At 36.0% G+C, this 12,967-nt stretch overlaps 1 protein-coding gene across 1 annotated transcript; it reads left to right on the top strand.

The window, feature by feature from the left end:
• Window positions 1–1,000: 1,000 nt before the first annotated feature.
• On the top strand, window positions 1,001–11,899 carry tp53inp1 (tumor protein p53 inducible nuclear protein 1). Its single transcript, XM_056475381.1, is given in 5 exon segments — window positions 1,001–1,233; window positions 4,136–4,464; window positions 9,406–9,754; window positions 11,211–11,223; window positions 11,225–11,899. Coding segments are annotated over 4 exon segments (726 nt in total). The 5' UTR covers window positions 1,001–1,233; window positions 4,136–4,340; the 3' UTR covers window positions 11,465–11,899.
• The last annotated feature ends 1,068 nt before the right edge of the window (window positions 11,900–12,967 follow it).

Genomic DNA, 12,967 nt, shown 5'->3' with positions numbered 1-12,967 from the left:
TGGCCCTGGGTATAAGTATGTTGTAAGTAAATAAATGCATGTCATGGCTTTTGTTGAAATGCAGATAACCTCACATTATCTGATGCCGCTCTGCACAAACAGTTTGTTTATAATGTCCAAATTACCAGTTAAAAGAGTTGAGCGCCATTAAAAACATTTTAGCACCGTCTGGTTACAGATGAAAACATTTCAACCATTTCACTTATGCAGTGTGAGAAGATTTATGATTATATGTCCGCAGAAAAGTTTATCATTTATTTGATCACATCTAGTTATGCATAGTTTAAAGTTAAGGGGGTATTATGTAATACTTATCAGACCATCCTAAATAAAAGTATTTTAAATACAGTTGAAGTCAGAATTATTAAACCCCCTGAATTAAGCCCCCATTCATTTTTTCCCCAATTTCTGTTTAACGGAGAGCAGATTTTTTCAACACATTTCTAAACATAATAGTTTTAATAACTCATTTCTAATAACTGATTTCTTTTAACTTTGCCATGATGACAGTAAATAATATTTGACTAGATATTTTTCAAGACACTTCTATACAGCTTAAAGTGACATTTAAAGGCTTAATTAGGTTAACTAGGCAGGTTAGGGTAATTAGGCAAGTCATTGTGTAACGATGGTTTGTTCTGTAGACTATCGAAAAAATATAGCTTAAAGGGGCTAATAATATTGACCTTAAAATGTTTTTTAAAAGATTAAAAACTTATTTTAAGATTAAAAAAATATTTTAAACAGAAAATAAATTCAAAGGGGGGCTAATAATTCTGATTTCAACTGTATATATTTTTTAAACTTGGTACAACCCAACCTATTAGCTGACACTCCTTAACATGGAGTGTTCTGCCCGGTCTTGCCTTTCAGGGGATGAGGTCACGTGCGTTAGTGACAGTCAGTCAAACAAGGGGGCGCGATTTCATTGGCCACTAGGCTTCTGGCAAGCCCCGCCTATGGGCTGTCCTCGGCGACGTAACGACCGATCAGCTGTTAATTTTCCACAACAATAACAAAGGGAGCAGTTGAGACCTCGGAGAAGAAACGAAAAAGAGCCGACTGCGAAACTCCGAACTAAAGGGTCCACAAACTTTAAATTTCTTCCGGGAAGAATTATATTTATATATTTTTATATATCGCAAGACAAATTATCTACCTCAACCAGTCGAAGTGATCTGTTTTTGTTCTTGAAGTCAACCCTCTTCCTGTTTACATTACTTTTTGCCGCAGGTGAGCTGAAACCTCTTTGTTGCTGATCGGTAGACTTTCCGTATCAATACGTTAAAGAGACGCTCTGGATTTAACTTCATCAAAATGGAACCAATAGAGAAATGTTGGTCGAAAGTTTGAATGTTAAACAAAGAAAACGAAAAATATATAACGTTATACATGCTGTGCATTTAAATATATCGACATTATGTATTACTGAACCTGATGCCTGCAGGCCGTTGCAAATGACCATTGTTTGTTTCTGCAGTGTGAGCATATTTAGATTTTACGGATTAAGCTTTGTTCAGCAGAGCCAGTTGAAGTGTTCGGGTTCGCGTTTTCCGCCCAGTCGCTCGGTGTAGGGTTACACATCCCTTCCCGACCAATCTCTCTGTATACGGGTCAATAAACCATCATTCTTGGCAAGCGAATGCAGATTTCTGCCAGTATTAAACTCGATGGTGCATGCTCTTCCAATGCATGGTTGCGTTATTAACATTAATAATCTATTAACAGTGTAGGACGATAGTTAGAAAGGGATCAGTTGTTACCTTGAACTCTCTTGTTTTGCTGCATTCCATAAATAGCGGCTTTGATGCGGTTTTGTATACGTTCACATTAAATGTTTGACATATTTTACAGAGCAGTTTGGTTTTATTCAGTTGTTGGGCCTGCAAAAACATCATTAACCCAAGAACATAGTGTACCACCTATAGGATGGTGTTATGCAATAGTACATAACACTGTAATAACGCATAGCCTGTGTAGGGATGTAAGATGTTTGGGAAAACCAGGATTGCTTTTTTTTTTAAGAAAGGTTTTGGCTAATTTCCACAAGATCTTTCATGGAAATAAAGACCACAATCTGATTAAATATGTTTTTTTAATTCTTTTTTTTAATTAGATTTTGTATATATATATATATGTATATATATATATATATATATATATATATATATATATATATATATATATATATATATATATATATATATATATATAATCTTTATATTTATATAAAATATATATACTATAGTTTTAAATAAATTAGTGCAGTTGTAAATAGTTATGCTTTTAATAAAATTTTCCTTACAGCCTGTATGGGACATTTGTCATGGAACTTGGACAAGTGCAGCTTAATGCACATATTATTAAATCCTTTAAATTAAATTGACAGCTGAAATTAATCAAATAAAATGGCTTTATTTTTCTTGAAGTATACACATTATGCCAGTTCTAATGTTTTTAAGTCTGATAATATGCACATTTACATGGTAGACATTAGGCAAGAGACGATAACCGTTTTCAAGGTATACCGCGGTTTGAAAAAGTCAAGGTTTTAAAACAGTCAAAATTCTTTGCTATACCGTTCCTAATGTATGTGAAAGATTTTTTATTTACATTTTTTTTGTAGGACAACAGTATCTCCAGCAGAAAAGATAGACAAAGATGCCATTTTAAATTCTTAAAATATTTTTAAATGTAAAAATCTGTTTTTGACATAAAAGACAGAATGATTCATTTGAATTATTTAGCCTGACGTGTTTACTGCTCCAAAATATATTAAATGTTTCCTAAAATTAAATATATTGTGTTTAAAAGGAAATAAAGTGTTTGTTTTTTACTCAGACATTTAAAAACAATATATTTTAGAGCAGTATTCACAATACTGTGAAACCATGATATTTTTATTCAAGGTTATCATACCGTCAGAATCTTAAACCGGCCCATGCCTAGTAGACATATACCTTTTTGTTCATTTTAATGCTAGCATCTGAAATGTATTTAGTTTCAGAGCATCTCTCATTAAAAATGCGATTAACCAAGCATGTATACTTTTTTACAGAGTCTTTTCATTTATTAATACCAATATACTTAGAAATATATTTACTGCAATCTCCTAAATAATGCAAAACTGAGTACATACATAATGTATTTTGTCAGCTATATTAATTTCAATCCCAAGCTATGAAAATGTGACCTCTGAACAATACAGTTTTCCTTTGGCTGCTGACACAAAGCCTCTGCTTATCTCTGCTAGTCAGTCTATAATCCTCTTTTTGGGGTTCTGAAGGGTGCTTATTATATGTATGTGACCCCATAATAGCTCCCAACCCCCTATACGCTCAAAACAAAGGCTGCTACACTAGGACTACATGAGCAGGTGGAAGGAGTATGAATTGGTTTTCTTGTTTCAGTGATGCAGTGGGGTGAAGAACAGCTTGTAGTCCTTCACTTCACAGCTGTCTCTCTTTGTTGTAGCAAGCAAAACAACACATAAGAGTACCCTCGTGAGTCATAGTCCTGAACGAGGCTGGGTGTATCTGTACAAAGATCAGTTTTCACAGGCATCAGCTTCGTGTGAGGAGGACAAGCGGTATCTGTGACAGCAGAGACACTTTAGACTGCTTTGTTTTGGCTGGTCTGTTCTCAGGAATATCTGTCTGTCTTTATATCTTTTGACACCTGCATTTCACGGCAAATGACAACATAAAAATGGTGTTGTTCTGTGTTTTAATTAACAGTCATCTCACTTTAGATGAGTAGCTGCTTGCGAAAGTGTCCTATAAGCAGATGGACAACTTATACTATAATAAATGATCCAAGTACTATTTGGAGAAGGGTCAAAAACTACAATGAGTGAGAACTATTCTGGCCATGACAGTTAATATTTGATGGTTTTATAATGGCTCATTTATTTATTCACCTCAATTATTTTTATTTAGTGGCTAATTTATATTTCTGACTATTGCATATTGAAGGTTTTAATTGAATTATAGCCAAGTTGTGACCTTGAGGCCTTATTTGGGGACTAGTTTTGATTGGGTTTGTTTGATTCTGTACAGAGAAACTGTATTCTATTCTGTATTTTCCTTAAGAGTCAATAAAACTGTTAATCACTACTATCTTGCTTGTCTTCCAGGGCCTGTTTTTGTTTTGCACAATCAACAAGAGGCAATGGCTGAACTTCAGGTGTTTCACAGTTGAGAAGGAGTAACTAATGCACTTCAGCACCTTTATCAAGAACTCAGTGAGCGGCTCCCGCAGCTGATGACCAAAGAGCCCGGCCCTCGCCCACTCCCAGCAGGACCGTCCTCCAGTCTCACGCCTCTGCACGGGACAGCAACATGTTCCAGAGGTTCACCAGCGTCTTGTTTGGAGACTCCCTGGAGGAGGGCAGTGGATGTCCTGCCGATCCAGACTTCAACGAGAAGGAGGAGGACGACGAGTGGATTCTGGTCGATTATCTAGGTCAGATATCTTTCCTGCATTTCCTGTTGTTGATCAGTGAACTGACATTTGGAATTTGTGTTGTAGAGCTTCAAACATGCGGATATGAACAGGCTTTTAGTTTGCATGTCTCAATTAAAAAGAAAGCAATTTACTTTCCTAGTGTACGTTTGTGATCATTGCTTAAAGCAGTGGTTTCCGAAGTGGGGGTCATGAGACAATGAAGTGGGTTCGCTTCCAAAAATATTATAGTTTTTTTTAACTATTAGAATTACCATGTTTTTTCGGTCACACTTTATTTTGATGTTCTGTTAATAAGTAGACTGTTAGGTTGAGGTTAGGGTTAGTGTAAGCTGACATGTACTTGCAAAGTTTCTTATAGTCAGTTAAATGTCTGTTGAAGGAGCATATCAGCAGAGATTAAGCAGACAGTCTACTAATACTCAAATGGATCATCAGAATAAAGTGTTACCGTTTTATCCATAACCTGTAGAAGATAAAAATAGTATTTAATAGTTACATAAAAAAACAACAACATGCAAATAAATATCCATCAGCCTTTCAATTCTTTTTCCATTGGATTGCCACTGGTGGGGGTTATTATGCTAGATAAATGACACAGCAATATCGTTAGTTGCATCAGATTGATTTTTCGGCACAATGTTAAACTTTGACACCTTTACGGCACTCACATACATTAATAATAAAGGCTACAACTAAACAAAGAGGATGATATTCAAGTGGCGGTCTCTAAAATTAAACCAAGAATATTCTTGTGCTGTAAACATTGCCCCTATTCTCATTAAGTTGGGTTAATATTAATTTAAACAGATGAATAAAACAGTATATGGTTGTTAGACTGTTGCACTTTTTTGTGTTGTCAATATGCTCCTGTATAGTTCCTATTGGTGTGTGTGCAGCGTTTTGTGCAATGTTTGTATGTTTATAACCATCTTTGAGGATAGTGGGGGTCGCGAGTCACTGATATTGTTATTTTGGGGGTCGCAAGCTGAAAAGTTTGGGAACCCCTGAATTAAAGCAGTGTTTCTCAACCACGTTGCTGGAGGACCACCAATACTGCATGTTTTGGATGTCTCCTTTGTCTGTCACACTCATTACAGGTCTTTCAGTCTCTGCTAATGAGCTGATGATCTGAATCAGGTGTGTTTGGTTAAAGAGACATAGAAATGTGCAGAGCTGGTGATTCTCTATGAGCGTGGTTGAGAAACACTGGCTTAAAAGGTCATTTCACCCCAAAATAAAAGTTCTGTCATCATTTACTCACCTTTCACTTTTTCAAGACCTATTTGCGATTCTGTTGAACATGAAAGATATTAAAATATTTATTTATTAGCAAACTGATTTAGGTTTTTTAAGTTTTTATGCTGCTACTGAGACCAGTGGCCTCATATAAATTCATATTAACTGATGAAACTGCAGGATGTGATTGACAGTGATAAACATAGCAGTGTACAGCACCAAAATATAATATGTCAAAATAGAAAGGTTAAAGCACCCTCACATTTTCCAGAAGCACTCTCAGTGATTTTATTCCAGAAAAGGGCCTGAGAACATCGCTGTTTTTATTTTATTGCTAAAACAAGCCCTAAATAGTTACTTGGCTATTAGTTAAGCTAATACATTTTTAGATCTCAGGGTTTTTTTTCATAACATCTACTTTAAAATCTTGCTTCTACATTTTCAATATGGAATATCTATATTTCTGTTTACTTGATAGATGCACATGCAATTGCATTTATTTATTCATCAAAATTCAGTATAATTTCCTCCTCATGCTCAGTGTAAACTGCACGCAAACATCCTCTTATGCATGAGATGACCCTAGTGTACCTCAGTTGATACAGATGGCCCAGTCTGCTGGAGCCATATTACAGATTCTGTAACCCCTGGCACAGACGCGTTGCCCTCATTAACATGATGCCTGCCCAAATACAGGCCTTCTCATATTGTGTATGTGTGTGAATATTTCAGGTGCAAGGCAATCTGGCTGGCCCAGTTCACCTTTATTAGCAGAGGGAGGGAGACATGTTTATGGGCAACAACGCTTTTAGCCTGTCAGACAAAAGTGTCTACGGTGGGGTCTGGGGTAAAAATAGGACAGATTAAGTTACCATTTATGCACATTACACGGGTGGGCCTTGAACATGGAGCGATTTCAAACATAAATCTTTTGCCTGAAGGCTGAGGAAGACAAGATGAGCCTGGAGGCTGAAAACATTCCTCTTGTTTCACACTGATGTAGCTTGATGGAAATATCGGCGAGTACTTTCCCATCACAGCGAGAGGATTAGAGTTTAACTGGCTACTCAGGAACACTGAACAGTGGCGTAAGAAGGTTAAGAGCCCTGAGTTGAGAAAATGTTCGATGTCATTTGGCAGGACTCTGCAAGACTACTGATAAACAAGGTGTGGCTCTTTGAGGGAAGTTCTGTGTGTACAAAAACATTAGTGTTATGGGTGTGGATGTGACTAGTCGGTCTTGTGTTACATTTAATTTCAATATGTGATGTTATCTCTGTATGTTCTGATACATCACATGTAAAGGTTGTCAGGTTTCTGTTGTGTTTGGTTAGTTTACGAGTTGGAGTGATGGATTGTGCATTTACACTGCCATCTAGTGGCCTCTGAAAGTTTCGCGTTATGGAGTGTGCCCAAAACACAGCTGTTTACACCATTTTTGGTTACCTGCCAGGAGCCACGAAGAGCGCAAATAGAAAAGTGGTGTGGGCAAAATATTGACTTTCTTGGTTTCTGTCTACACACATGATTTGTTTTCCATAGAACTGGTGATACCTTTGATTAGAATTCGATTGATATTTGAGACATTTCAACAGATGTTTTCAGTCCAGTGGTTCCATTGTATTTAGCTAGTCTTGTTAGATCTATAAAAGGAATCTTGTAGACTTTGCCTTTGGATTTGTTGCATTTTCTTATATATATATATATATATATATATATATATATATATATATATATATATATATATATATATATATATATATATATATATATATATATATATATATATATATATATATATATATATATATATATATTACGGCCAACAAAGCTTTAGTTGATCTGTGTTGTTGTTGTAGTGGTGTTTGCTAGGTTATTCTAGGAAGTTTTGCTCTGTTCCAGGCCCGTAGCCAGGGGGGTTCAGGTGGATCGAAAGTCCAGAATTTGGCACCTATAAGAGCTCATTTGTCCTATTTTTAACAGTATGCCTTCATAAATTGTGAAAATAACCAATAAAAGAAGGCTTTTAGACTAAATTAATTTTAAATTATTCAAATTGACAAATTCTGACTGAGAAAATGAGCTGGCCAGTTTGTTATTTACTCATAGGCTTCATTTTTTTATTTAAAACAAGATTCATAAATATTATTATTGTTTTTTTGTACTTTTTAAATCGTATATATATATATATATATATATATATATATATATATATATATATATATATATATATATATATATATATATATATATATATATATATATATATATATTTCTTTGTTCAAAATGTTAATTTAAAGCTCTAATCTCATTGCATTATTTATAAAACTGTAATAATGTAGTTTAAATTCACATTTGCAAATAAACACTTTGTGGTAAAATAGCAAACACTTTGACAAAAATTTAGGAAGTATTTTTGTTGGATCAAAATATGTGGTTATGATCACCACCAAACAGGCTAACCCAGCAAAAAAATACTGCTTAAAATGTTACTAAAATGCAGTATTTGAATCTCATAATTTAAAATAAAATTAGGCAAATAACTGCATAAAGGTCCTCTTTTTAAGGAAAAAATAACCACCCCTTTCAATAGGCTGGCTACAGACCTGTGTTTCAAGTATTTTTTAATGATATCCTCTTCCCTACATACAGTTGATGTCAGAATTATTAGTCTCCCTGAATGATTAGCCCCCCTGTTTATTATTTTCCCCAATTTCTGTTTAACAGAAAGATGATTTTTTCAACATTTCAAATTTTTTAATAACTCCTTTCTAATAACTGATTTATTTTATCTTTGCCATGATGACAGTAAGTAATATTTTACTAGAAAGGCTTAACTAGGTTAATTAGGTTAGGGTATTTAGGCAAGTTATTGTATAACGATGGTTTGTTCTGTAGACTATGAAAAAAAAATTAGCTTAAAAGGGCTAATAATTTTGACCTTAAAATGTTTTTTTTTTAATCATGAAAAAAATTTGCTTTTATTTTAGCCGAAATAAAAGAAATAAGACTTTCTCCAAAAGAAAAAATATTATCAGACATACTGTGAAAATTTTCTTGCTCTGTTTAACATAAATTGCCAAATTTAAAAAAATAAAAAGTTCAAAAGAGGCTAATAATTCTGGCTTCAACTGTATGACTTGGATCATAGTTATTTTTAGAATGCATCATTTTCTCACCAATCCAAGTGATATAAAGGGATAGTTCACCCTAAAATTAAGTTCATGTGAATTCAGAATTTACAATGTTTATTTTTAGCCAAACAGTTATTCAGTTCAAGTTAATCTACTGAAATAATTTTGTTTGTTTTGGTAATTTTCAATCAAATCTGACCATTTGCTTCAGTGTTTGGAGTGGCGCTTGTTCTCTGATGACATCAATTTGACAGCTTCAGCCACAATATTTTTAAACATGTCCCCCTTACTGTTAGCTTGCCATGAGGGAATAATAAGCAAACAGAAAGCTCCGCCCCTACTGAATATTCAGTTTCATTTGGAAGTACATAATCATACTGAATAAAATCTCAACAATTTCTGGTTCACACAGATTTGAGTTAAGAATTTATGTCATTTTACAGCATTTTCACATTTAACAAATTTTAAACAATACAGTCAACTCCCAATAGATAAAATGAAAAAAAAAAAGTACTCACAATATATGCCGCAACATCTGTAATATCCTCTCTGTTGTCTGATCCTGTAGCAAAGGCCTGCTCTGGTGCTTGTGGAGATGATCTGGAGGTGTGCCATGATGACGTTGCTCCGCTGGACCCTCCAGTGCGCTGCTCCTCCTGCTCCTCTCTGGATTCGGTGGCAGACACTGACGCAGAAGATGGCAACTTCTTGCATCTGGAGGCGACGTGTGGGCTGGAGGAGAGCTGGTTCATCACTCCTCCACCGTGTTTCATGGCTGGAGGCAGAGCTCCAGTCCTGCTGGAGACCAGTCCTCTGGAGAACCTGCTGATCGAGCACCCCAGTATGTCCGTGTATGCCGTTCACAGCCCTCGTCAGCGACCTGCCAAGGACAGCACTCGTGAGCCATCCATTTTAAGGTAAGGGGATGATTTACTTAAAGTTTTCTGTACATTCTTAAAAATAAAGGCTTCAAAAAAAGAGTTTTTGCAGTGATGCCATACAATAATAGTATTAATAAGTAGAATACCATGTATTATTGTAAAAACATCTAAAGAATCAGCAAAGCCAACAAAGAACCTTTTCTTTAAACAGTAATAAATGCCTTTTCAGCAGTTTCAATGCATTTTTTCCTGTAGGAGATGGGCCTTGATTCCTGGAGGGCCACAGCTCTGCATAGTTTTGCTCCATCCCTAATCAAACACACCTTACCCAACTAATCACTAAGGTGTTCAAGTCTAGAGACTATTAAGCAGGTGTGAGTTGGAGCTAAACTGCAGAGCTGTGGCCCTCCAGGACTTGAGTTTGAGATCATTGCTGTAGGGAATAAAAATATGTTCAAAGCGCTAGAAGTCATGAAGCAAGCCAGAAAGCTACTGTATGAGGTAAATCCCAGGATTTATATGAACTTAAAAAAAGTGTTCAGACAGTCTCATCATAAAACATTGTGACTGATGAAATATAAAACTACTCCTTTAAAGTTGTTGGCTATGTCTATAGCAATAATAAACATTTAAGTGCATTTAAAAAGATGAATATATAAACAAATATTTAAGACAATTTGGTAACGCTTTATTTTGATGGTCCATTTGAGTATTATTAGACTGCTTAATGTTAACACTGGTCTTCCAACGGACATTTAACTGACTATAAAAAACTTTGCAACTACATTGCCAGTACCCTGGCATCTCTCATAACTAGGTGACCATCAAGCGTTTTCTCAGAGGATGACAAATGGACAAATCAATGCTGTAGCTCAAATTTAAGGAGAAAAGTAAAAAGCGCTGTAGTGTTTGAGTGCGCTGTGTTTGTCTGAGGTAATTAGTCTGCCGATGCTGAAATGTGTATATTCTATACAAAGTGTGAGGCAGATTAGTTTGTTCTACTTGTATGAATCGCGGAGCGCTCGTAGCATTTGGAAAAGTTCAGATGTTTTTCAACTAGGGGTACCTGGAAATTGTGCATGCGTCATGTGTATGGCACTTGTGCAACATGGAAATTGGAAATGACAACTTACACCCTAAGCTTATTGGTATTGCTTCCAAAGCACGTGCTCAGCAGACAGATTTTAATAAAACTGTAGCGCTTCTCTCTGAAATTACATACAGAACTTTTTTTTATCATTATTGACAATGGTGTACGCTCAATAAATATCAATATCAATTTTATCACCCAGCCCTAATGTTAAACAAGGTAATATCATGGAACTGCAAACAGATTGCTTCAGTATAAGCAAAATACCATCAATTAACAACCTCTGATCACAGTAAGTCTGTCTTTTTTGTGTTGTTGTTTTTACATCCAGAACCCAATATGATACTCATGTTGTTTGTATAGTAAATCAAAAAATTTAAATCTGACATATTCTCTTTGTAGATCTGAAGTTCAAGCGCCGGCCGAGGTCACCCTCTGGATGTTAAGCAGCCGCTTTGGTCGCTGCTCATGCAGGGTTTTCTGGAGCAGACCAGAACGGCCGCCTGGTACAGCGTATTCGGGACAACGTTGATCGGCAGCAGCTGTCCCGCAACGCCTTGCGCCGCCTCAACCTGCTGCGTGATGGCGGAGCCAAACAGGCCAAAGCCACCGGGGGCTACGTTCACCAGCCGGGACAGAGGCAGTTCAACTACTGAGACGGTCCCTACTGCACTCCATGTCCCCTCCTGCACCCCGGCCCTCCACACTGGGAGATTAGTCTTTCGCCCAGAAGGACGGAGTCTTTAGAATCAATGCCATAGGTCACTTTAATTCACGGCAGGTTCCGCTCTTCCTGAATGTGTCTGCGTCATGTTTTCCCTGTATAAGCTCCATCTGTTCGGTCTTATGTGTCATGAAGGGTTGAATAACCAAGTGTTTTGTTTGAGTGGGATTGTTAAAGTGCTCTGTGTTGAGCATGTGTAGGCAGCTTGACACTTTCGTTGCCTTTAATTACGTTGCTTTTTATTTGAAAGCCATACTCTGTCCAATCACTTCATCAGCAGCACTTATCTTGTTAGGTTGGAACCTGCCTGTGATTCTATATAGATCAGTGCTTTCTTCCTCCTTATTTTCTCTCTCTCTCTTTCTCTCTCTCTCTCTAAAAAAAGGAAAGAAAAGTAAAATATACTTGGGTTTATTATCACTAAAAGCCTTGTTTCCTTTGTAGATTTCAAAATATGTAAAATATATTTAAAAAAAACTTCCAAAATATTTTCAAAAGACAAAAATATGGAATATATTACATATCAGTATGAAGTTGATAAGAGTGTATGTTATCTGCGTAGACGTGTAAGCTTTTTTTTTCTCCCTATTTTAGTGACTGATTTGATGTATGACTGTGTAGTGCTAATTTTCCAATGGATGAAAAAACAACAACAAAAAAAGGCATCAAGTGTTGTAATGTTATTTTTCATGTATGCTCTATTATCTGCAGTACGTCTCAGGGTCATCACTGTTCACCTTTGCTCTTTGCTAAAAATGCAGAATACTTGCAGGCAGAAAACTGTCTCTGTACATACTGGAGAATCTCTAACTTTGTCAATGTGTGTTACCTTGTGGTAATGATGTTAATCATGATGTATACATAACATGCGTCTCACGCTTTTTGAATTAGCGACACAATTGAGGACTGTGAAAACAAACTTTCTCTTAATTGACTGTTAAAACCTTTGATGACGGAGTGAAACTGTTAGCGTTTTTCACTTGTTTTAGTTTTCTCGATGTGGTGTCTTTTTTGTGATATGCCTTTTTCATGCATTGTTTGACTAGTTGCACGTTGTGTTTGCTCAGCGAACTATTTAAGGTAGCAATGAACTTCAAATTCTTCATATTTTATGTTTGTTACTCTTTATTCCTTTATCACGGTGTTGTAAATTTCCGGTGACACTGCCAAGGTAAATGTCTCCCCTAAATAAATGAAACTGAATTCAGTAACATTATGCACATTATGTGCGTGATCAACTCAAGGAAAACAACCACAGCTTCTCCTCTTTTGCTTTCTGCAGACTGTGTTGAGCAGTTTTTTTTTCTCTGTGGACGAAGGGAATGGAAGGGACAAAAGTTTCTCTTCAAACTCCTTGAGTAATACTGGAGAGGCCGTCTTTCCCAGTAGATGCCTGCTTTTTTGGTATTCATAACAGGGATTTCATTTTGCCTTG

Source organism: Danio aesculapii, chromosome 16, assembly GCF_903798145.1.
Source record: "Danio aesculapii chromosome 16, fDanAes4.1, whole genome shotgun sequence".
In the NCBI taxonomy this organism is placed as follows: domain Eukaryota; kingdom Metazoa; phylum Chordata; class Actinopteri; order Cypriniformes; family Danionidae; genus Danio; species Danio aesculapii.
Note: the sequence above shows the minus strand (reverse complement) of the source record. Positions and strands in the feature narration are given on the sequence as shown.